This window comes from Castanea sativa, chromosome 11 (genome assembly GCF_040712315.1).
Source record: "Castanea sativa cultivar Marrone di Chiusa Pesio chromosome 11, ASM4071231v1".
NCBI classification, from domain to species: Eukaryota; Viridiplantae; Streptophyta; class Magnoliopsida; order Fagales; family Fagaceae; genus Castanea; species Castanea sativa.
In genome coordinates, this window is record NC_134023.1 from 47698315 (window position 1) to 47708345 (window position 10031).

At 33.6% G+C, this 10031-nt stretch overlaps 1 protein-coding gene across 1 annotated transcript; it reads left to right on the forward strand.

The window, feature by feature from the left end:
- The first annotated feature begins 8134 nt into the window (after nt 1-8134).
- Nucleotides 8135-9428, forward strand: LOC142615341 (uncharacterized). Its single transcript, XM_075788090.1, has 2 exons — nt 8135-8359; nt 8952-9428. The coding sequence occupies exons 1-2, from the start codon at nt 8262-8264 to the stop codon at nt 9223-9225; spliced, it is 372 nt and encodes a 123-aa protein (XP_075644205.1). The 5' UTR covers nt 8135-8261; the 3' UTR covers nt 9226-9428.
- The last annotated feature ends 603 nt before the right edge of the window (nt 9429-10031 follow it).

Here is a 10031-nt window from a genome sequence, read left to right on the forward strand (position 1 = left end):
TAATAGCTGAAGTACATTAACCAATATAAAATATTAAACAAAATGTTTTTTCAAAATTTTTTTGTATTTTTTTTTATTGTACAGACCGAAATGCCAATACCGACTGGTACAGCTGAAATAGGCCGGTATAACCCAGTATTTTTTTGGTAAGTTTTAAAGGAGTACCAGTAAGGTATATTTCCTCGGTATGGCCAGTACTGATATGGTCTTGACTTCCTTGCCTACAAACTCTTTTTCTTTTTGGACAAAAATACCACTTTGGAATCATTTTTGCCAATTTAGTTTCTACATTTTAGTAGTAATCAATTTTTTTACCGTTATTCAACTTAAAATCAATTTCATTCTTACCATTAATTCACTAACAAATATTACTACAAGTCGTAAAAAATTGGAGCAAAGTTAATTACATATAAGACCAAGTTGACATTAAGTTGTAGAAACCAAAACAGATTTTGCCTTTTATTTTATTTTATTTAAAAAATCATCAAATTAGAGGTGACACCATGTTATAAACAGTCTAGATTTTTGACCGGTTGCATCCATGTACAGGCGCAAAACCTCATGCACTCCTACTCTACTTTCTGGTCTTTAATAGTCCGTTTGATACGGTAGTTTAAGTAATATTTTTCAATTTTTAAATAACATGATACTTATTTTTACATCTTTTTTATTTACATATTTTTAAAAAATACAAATAATATTACTAGAATAATGTTATCAAACAACTTTAAATGATAGTGTTGTGGACTTTTTGTCCATACCATAGCTTAATAGTAGTAGAGTACTGTGCTTTTTTTTTTGGGTCGTCACTTGTACCGTTCCTCAATTCTCCGCAACAACTTTTTTAATGTCAAGTCTATCCCCTTCCCTTATTACAACAACAACAACAACAACAACAACAACATGTACGAAAAGTTGACCAAAATGTTTGCTTTTTAACGATTTTTTCACTTTTACCATTTTTACCAATGTTATAAATCTCCAAAAGTGCTAACCTAGTCTCTCTACGTGGCGCGTGCACTCACTCGCCCCAGTTTCTTTCTTCCTGCTCTTATTAGTTATTACAACATGTACGAAAAGTTGACCACATTGTTTGCTTTTTTACGATTTTTTCACTTTTACCATTTTTACCACTTATAAATCTCCAAAAGTGCTAACCTAGTCTCTCTACGTGGCGCGTGCACTCACTCGCCCGAGTGTCTTTCTTCCTTTTTCTTCTTATCCGGTTGTCCTTTTCTTTTGCCTAATATTTTATCATTTTCTAACATTGCACTAGCCTAACATTAGCATTGGACTAGTCTAATTAGGAGTCTGTTTAGCAAAATTTATTTTTTACCAATTTATTTTAGTATTTAGTTTATTTTTGTTGTTATTCATAAGTTTTACTGTACTATCTTAACTAATTTTTACTTTTATTTATAATATTTTTAGCAAAAAATTTGCAATTTCAGTAAAATAAGCAGATCTAAATAGATCCTAAATTTATATATTCATTAATCTCAAAAATCAATTTCCATTGGATAGCTTTCCATTAGTCAAAATACACATTCTAATTTGCATTGTAGCTTAATTATGACTTATTTTATTTCTGTTTAATCAATCCATTACTGTGCCCTAGCTTTTTCTCTCCTTTATTATAATGAAATGGGGAGAAGAAATCAAAGATCTTGCACCTCCATAAGTTCCATGTGACAAATAAGAAATATTTGAGATTTGAAAGGTGTTGGATGACCAAGATTTGGTTGTCTAATCAAAGAAGAAGTAGTGATCTTGCACCACTATGAATTCATTGATGACAAAGAAAAAATATCCGAGATCAGGATGATAAAGATTTAGGTGAAACAATTAATTTAGGGTGGCTTTAAACTAGACGAGTTAATCTTCAAATAATTGAGATGAGAGGAGTAGAGACAAGTGAAAATTGAAGAGTCTACGGGTGGTCCCAAAGAAAACCAAACGAATTTGTGTGATGGTGGTGGCGGCTATGAGTAGCAATGGTTGTTAATGAAGAAGAGAGGGAGATGTGAGAAAAGTAAAGAGAAAATTAATAATAATGGGTCATGTTAACCTGTGCCTTAGGGTAATTGTTTATAAATCATTTTAGGAAAGTTTTGATACCACTTTTATAAGAAAAGAAAAATCAACCAAAACATTAATTACATTTTTTTTTTTGTAAAAACTTTCATAAAATAGTTCACTAATAAATTATCTAGGGCATTTGTTAACTTTTCCTTTTAAAAAATGAAGGAAATTGAATATTTAATTGAAAATGCATAAGAAATTTTTCTGGAGAATATGATGCAGGCCCATTTGAAAAATAAGCTAGCTAAAATAGAACTTTTTTTGTGTGGATAAATTTGGCTAAAATTTTGACTTATCCAATGTGAGTGCTCTAAGTCCATGTATTTCGGGGGGAAAATTAATTAAGTCTATGCAAAACTAAAATTCAATTTTGAGAGAGCTTTGAACTTTTAATACTCATTTGGGACCATGATAAATGTAGAGCTTTTTTTTTTTTTTTTTTTTTGATGGGAGGATGTAGAGCTTTAGTTATAGAGTTTGGGAGGGGGGGGGGGGGGGAATTACGGGAGAAGCTACTAGCTTTTAGTCGATTACAGTTATAAGGTGATATAAAAATGTTGTCCGTTTAGTAATCAAATTGATAAAAAACTTTTAGAAAGTGAAAAATGACAAAAGAGAATAATATAACATTAATACTTACTGTTGATGATTTATTATTATTATTATTATTTTTGGTAAAAGTTGATGATTTATTTTACAAACACTAAAAAGAGTTTTAGGCAAAAGGTGTACTAATGTTTTGCCAATTCTTTTCTATTAAACAGCTTTTAAGACCTTAAAGCTCTTTTGTAGCCTCTTTAATATAGTGCCAAACATACCTTTAGTGTTGTTAATCAAAATAAAGAACTTGGTTTGTTGAACAATTTTATGATAATTGTTGTTAGAATTTTAGTGTTGGCTCATTCCATGATTTTGGTTGTAATTAAAAATCAAGTTGCTGATGTATTTCATTCATTGGACAAGTCTGGTAAAAACTGTTTTGAAACTACGCGAAGAAGTATTGACAGAAAAATTTAACTTGAGCAAAACAATAAAAGAACTTGAAACTTCTTTTGTTCCTTGCTCTAGGCTCACTTGAGAGAGAAAGCCAGAATTTCAATTTTGATTATGTTTTTAACCTAGTTTGTGCCATCTCTCTCTCTCTCTCTCTCTCTCTCTCTCTCTCTCTCTCTCTCTCTTTTAATACTTGTATAAACATGATTTTGCACAATTTTTCTATAGAGAAAAGGAGGCTACACCCTATTCTATTCTGATAGGCCAAAAATGTATTGACCCTTTAGGTAAATTAAGTAATTAATTAGCCAAGTAAATTAATTAAGTCAATTTAACATGCAATATACGTGGTAGCACAAATAAATCACCAAATAACTAAATGTAGCGGAAAATAAATTTGACACAGGTGATTTGTTTACGAATGAAGAAAACCACCGAGGCAAAACCCTACTGGGTGAATTTAAGGTCACTACTCTGAAGAATTCACTATTATCAAAACAAACGATTACAAGTAAATGAATTCCAGTACCTTATACCAACTTACAATTGAACCCTTACCCCAATACACAATTGGACTTATAATGTAGTGAAAATCTCTCATTTCAATACATGGCTCCCAGTACGTGACTAATCAATCGATGCGTAGATCCCAGTACGCGGCTTACTCCTTTATACGAATCCAAGTATGTGACTAACATACCAACTTGAGAAGGATGTTGGCTGCAAAGTTCTTCAGTTCATCCACACAATGAAGATCAAGAGGCTCTTTGGTTACAAAACCCTACGACATACAAATGCAACAGCTTCTTCAAGAGAAAGATGAATTAGGGCAAATTGTCTCCGGTTACAATTTGAGTGAATAATCACTTTGCATTAAGTTGCATCACCTTAGACGTCCCTTAAAATAATCATTATATATGTCTAGGGTTGTGAGAAAAGAAACCCTACACAAGTATACATGGGTATGCGTGAAAACATATTTAAAATTTGATTTTCATAAATCTTGATAAATAGGCTATTTGTCGAGCTGCTGTCGAGCTTCGAGTAAAAAACTTCTTTTAAACCTCGATAGATTCAATTTGTTAAGCTATCTGTTGAGTTTTAAAATACAGCAATTCTTCACTTGTTTCTTGAACAGATTTGCATGGTTTTAACTCTTGACTTGAATATAAAGTTGCTTGAAGATTTAAACCATTCTAGATCTACCCAAATACAGGTAAAATGCGTTTTGTTATAGGATTAGCTAATTTTAAATGACATATGTACATAACAAGTTCCACATATATCTAACATATTCAGAGATTAAATCATGTGCCCTTTCTCCTTTATGTTTTATAGAAAAATATATGTTTCTTTACCCATTCATCTTGTGATCTTAAAGAGAGTGCTTCAAAGATTGAAACCCCACAAAGTTCTTGTTCAAATAAGACTCACTGCAAAAAATCTTGTGGTGCCCCAAACCTACAAATGTTACTGTCTAGAAAAGTGGATTTAGGCTCCTAATTTATTTATTGGTGAGTTTCCTCACAATCCCACAAGTTTCGCTTCAAAAGTAGCCTAGACAGCCCAACCTCAAGTATCCTTGTGTTTTCCTGCCCAAACACCCTCTTCCTCTTAGACTTAGTCTCTTCTTTCTCTGATCTCTCTCTCTCTCTGTTCTTTCGTCCTCCCTATGTTTACTCTCTCTCTTTTCTCTTTTCTTACTTTTTCTCCCACTTTTTCCAGTCACCAACCAACCTCATTGTCTACCCTCACTCTCCTTATATATTTTCTCCTTAGTGGGGTTCAAATTATTATTATTTCACCAGTTTCCATGCAATTCAACTTTCATCCAGAATCACAAGAAATTATCATATTTTCTAATGATTCTCTTGAAACTTGTTCCAGACGCCAAATAGCGTTCGATAACGACTCCCCAAAAGCACTACTAGTACTCGGGGCCAATCTGAATTTCTCTATTTCCTTGTTGATTTTGCGTTGTCTTATCGGTCAGTTGTGGGTCGAGATCTGCCCGAACACTTAGTGAATTCCCCAAACAATACTCTCTAGATCTTGATACACTTATTGTTGGGCCGAGCCCATTTTCACAGGGTTTGGGCCAACTCCAATCCCCCAAGCTAGTCTCGGCTGCTCAAGCCGATCTCAGGCTTGAGTTTGGTGGGCCGGTATTGATCACCCAGGGCCACATCCCCTACAAATCTTTATGGAGAGAAACTCTGTCAAGTTCTAGAGTTTCTTGTTCATGCGTACAAGGAGTCCATGGAGGAAATTTGTTGAGGAAGATATTAGAGATTCTAGGGCTACTATGGTAAAAATGGCAAGGAAAGCGTGTGCAGAAGTTGTAATAAAGTGTCTAGCTTAATATATGTTTTGTATTTAGGCTATTGTATTTGTTTGTCCTCAAATTTTTTTTCGAGGGACTAGCTAGGTCCGCAGAGTGGGTTTTCCATTGAATTGAAGATGTTCTTATTTGGTTTTTCACTCCGTTACCAAATCTTCTATCATGCTTTAATTGCTTTCCTTATATTACTTATAGATTTGGTATCTACAGAACTATGGTGGAACAATCAATTCTTATATCGCTTTGTAGATTTGGTCATACTTTTATTGCTTTCCCTTCAACAATCAATCCGAGAATTTTGCTTTTTTTAAATATAGAAAGGGGTCTAAACTAGATTTTTCAATTGTTATAAGATTCAAAATAGTGAAAATTTAGCTACTGTAAGTTAGCAAACAAGCTAGGATTATTTAAGTTTTAGAAAGTAATTACTTGTTGTTAAAATAAGAGTGTGTAATAGGCCTAGAAATATAACATCCTCAATTTTAAAAATAGTATGTGTAGGATTGAAGAATTTTTCATTTTGTGAATTTCAATTTTTTTCCCCCAATACATTGGGATTTATTGTTTATGTGATTCTTAGTAGATGAGAAATGCATAATTATTTATCAAGACTTATGTCTCATTAAATAGAGGTCACCAATTCAAATTTTCTCTTTTCCTTTCTTTTCTTTATGTTCTTTGGGTCAAACTGACTTTTTTTTTTTACTTATTATTATTTTTAAGAATCTTATGAATTCCTTAATCCTAAATTAGGAAATCCATTAATCGATATGAATCTCAACAACAATCTTATAAGTATTTAATCCTTTATAAATGTAAAAGGCAATATGAATCCAACATATCTATTTAGTGGGATTCAGATTCTCTAGATTTCTTAGGGTACTCTACCAAATAGATTTCCTTAAATCTTAACTATTATTTAATGATTTAATGGTCTAAATTTTGCCATGTCAGCATTCCACTAACAATAATCTTAATTGTTTTGTTTGCAACATTATAATATTATTTTAAGAATATTATTAATGAAACGCTGACATAGTAGAATCTAGACTCTTAAATCATAAAAGAATGGTTAGGATTTAAGAAAATTTATTGGTAATCCTAGAAAATATAAAGGATTTGAATCCCTATTTAGTGATCTGTAACATTCTCCTATCTTAAAGAGGAGAAAGTATCTCCTACACCAAAAGTCTGAGACCAATGTTTCACTAACATGTAGGTCTTATAATGCGTGTGAGACCCACATATTAGTGAGACATTAGTTTCATACTGTAAAGTTGTGTTTTTACAACTATTATGTGTTGGCTTTAATTCCGTGCCAAATTTGATATTTATTCTATTCAAATCTTATGTATCCTGTATTTTATGTGGGATTTCTTTGTAAAGGTTGTGTGTGAGAGAGAGTGTAAAGACTCAAAGTAACATTGAAAACTAAAGAAGTTTTTGCGGGTAGCTCGCGAGTAGCCTTCCCGCGAAGTGAAGCATGTGCTCAGCACATGACTAGAATGCGAAGAGTCATGACAGATGGTGACAGCTGGTTTACGTGAGTGTGTTGCGAGTAAGGCCTTCTAGTGAGATATCCGCGAGACATTCTGTTTTGCTATTTTGTCATATCTGCTTCACTACATCATCACCCACACTATATATACCCCCATTACCCACATATTGAAAGGAGTGCTTTTCAGTGAGAAAATCCTAGCCACAACCCTTGAGAGATAGAGATTGTCATACCCACAATCATCTACATAATCCATTGTGGTTTTCCTCGACTCCTACCTCTCCATATTCATATCTTTGAGAGGTTGATAGCCCAAACACTTACTACACCCATTCTGAGTGTCAAGTGAGGTTTTAGTGTTGCTGAGAAATATTGGAAAAAGTCAAGTTTTGACGGATGCAATCGGGCGCATTGCGGGATCTAGAAAGCTAGACAAGACATGATTTCGAGAAACCTTGTTGGAGTAGGAGATTGGAGGGTTTAGGTGCATTGTGTAGATTAGGCTTGGAGGGTCTCTTATTATTCGTGTATCCCAATTTATTGTCTAGTAGATCGATTTACCGCTTGGAGGGCGGCGGAGAGGTTTTTCCCCGAGTTCTTCAGTTTCCTCTTTGATAACACATCGGGATGTTATCTTGTGTTTGCATTTCTCTTCTCTACTCTTTTAACTTTCATTTTATTGTTGTGATATGATGAATATGGCTTAAAGTAATTTTATTGTTTGTTCACTCGCATTTACTCTATTCCGCGCTTAGTTTAAGTTAAAGTAAAATTAACCGAGCCGTAATATTTTAATTTGGGGTTTAAACAACTCTTATATTTTTAACACAAATTCAAATTTTCACATACATCAGGCACATAAAAGATTTTTCCCTTAGGAGAGAGAGAGAGAGAGATAAATGTTAAGGTGCGTGGCAATACCAGTATGCCACTAAATGGCAAAAGGCAAGAACCCAAGAAAGGACAAAAGATATAAAGAAGAGCTAAGATAGAAATGAAATAAGGCAAGCTCAGCTCGGGACACAACTGTCATTTTCTCCACTTCTATTTTAAGGTTCACAACTCTCTCTCTCTCTCTCTCTATGCCTGCCCTAACTGAAAACGACTGCAAGCAACCTGTGGTCTACCTGTGCGTTTATCATATAAAAAAATATATATATATATATATATATATTTTTTTTTTTCTTATATATATATTAGTATTTAACACCGACTCAAAGTCATTACTCCTTTTTTTTTTTTTTCCAGTCTCTCTCTGTCTGCCTTTTCTCTCTTTCTCTTTTGTAGTTATCTCTCTCTTTCTTTCTTAATCTTCCGTTTCTCTTTCATATCCTCTATCTTTAAGCAATGGTGGACACCCAGACTGTGTGCTGCATGTGCGGCGACGTGGGCTTCTCTGACAAACTCTTCCGCTGCAACAAGTGCCGCCACCGCTTTCAACACTCGTATGTACAGTACTTGTGTGCCTTTTACCATCACACATCACACATCACACCCACCATATATATACATATATATATATAACAATTCTTTCACACACACACACATATGTATATGATCATATTCCATCATGTTTCATGTTTCATGTACATATATCATTATCTGTATGTGTCATAATCATCATCCATAGGTGTACCCACCTCAACCAACAACCATATATCATCATGTTTCATGTTTATGATATGTAATATTTCATACTAACCAGAAGGCATCAACATCCTGGGCTTTAGCATCATCATCCATATCAGCATGTTTATTATGTCATCTACTGCCTTATTAGTCTTAGTCTCAATTAATTAAATCTATAAACGTCCGCTCCATAATAACTTAACTGATGTTTTAACATCAGACTAAGTGATTAATAGATTTCTTTTTTGGTATAGGCAAGATTCGAGGCCCGGTTATTATTCTATATATAAAAAGAAGAGCTTAGTACTCTTTGTTATCATATGATATTAACCATGACACCCATATGGCTTTCAAGTTATATTATTTTATGAGTGATTGCGTTTATCTTTTTTGGGTTTGATTTGATAGGTATTGTAGTAACTACTACAGCGAATTCGCTGAGCCGATTGAACTTTGCGATTGGTGCCAAAGTGAGGAGAAAACCACAAAACAAGGCAGCTCTTCCAAGAAATCTGCGGCCTCAATCGACACCGGAATCACAAGCCGGTCTGAGTATTCAGGCGACAAAATCAAGCAGCAGCAGGATCGTGAAGCTGAGAACTCCGAGAAGGGAAAGAGTCCAACACCTTCACCACGAACAGCTACGCGCAGGTACAAGCTTCTCAAGGATGTAATGTGTTGATCAGTGGAAAAAAAAAATTAAAGAAACCAAAAAAGAAAGAGACTTTGTCAAAAAGTGTTGGTGGTCATAGTAGCAAAATGTTAATTATATATATGTTGTTTCAAAGTGTTGTTTTGGGTATATGAACGAGTTTTGTTTGTGACTTTGCGTTATGGTTTTCAGTAAGTTGTTAATAAAATAATGTAACTTTTCTTTTATTATAATCTTTTTTTGGGTACAGTTGTGGTTTCTGATTTTGTTTGTTTCACTACTGTTGCTGATGAATGTTACATGAAGTACGTTTCGTATATCAAAGGGTTAATTTGAGCCAATTAAAATATAGTTTGTTGGACAAACATATTTAATTAGACGCAAGAGATTGATACAGAAATTGCTATGAAAAAAACTGTTTGATAGGTATGAGGTATGGTTGTTGGTCCTAATACTAAGAAAAACTAAAAGACTTGTGGTTTTTTTTTTTTTTTTTTAAATTTATTTTTGGGTACATGGAAGACTGTTTTTGAGTAGGGTTCGTGTCTGTCACACTCCTTATTTGTTTTGTTGAGGCTCTTAAGGAGAATTGAATGCATTGGAATGCCTTTTTGCCAAAGAATTCATAGTACCTAAAGCCTGCTAACTTTTACAGATTCATTGAAGGGCCTTTAATTGCTAGGCCCTCTATTATTGTCAAATGGATGGGGAAACAAGGAAAAAAAAAGAAGACACACTGAGACACGCGCACAGAGACAAGAAGAAATAAAGTACCTATGGGGAAAATTTTTACCCATGTTTGGTTTAAAATATTTTTCCACAATTTTTAGTTATGG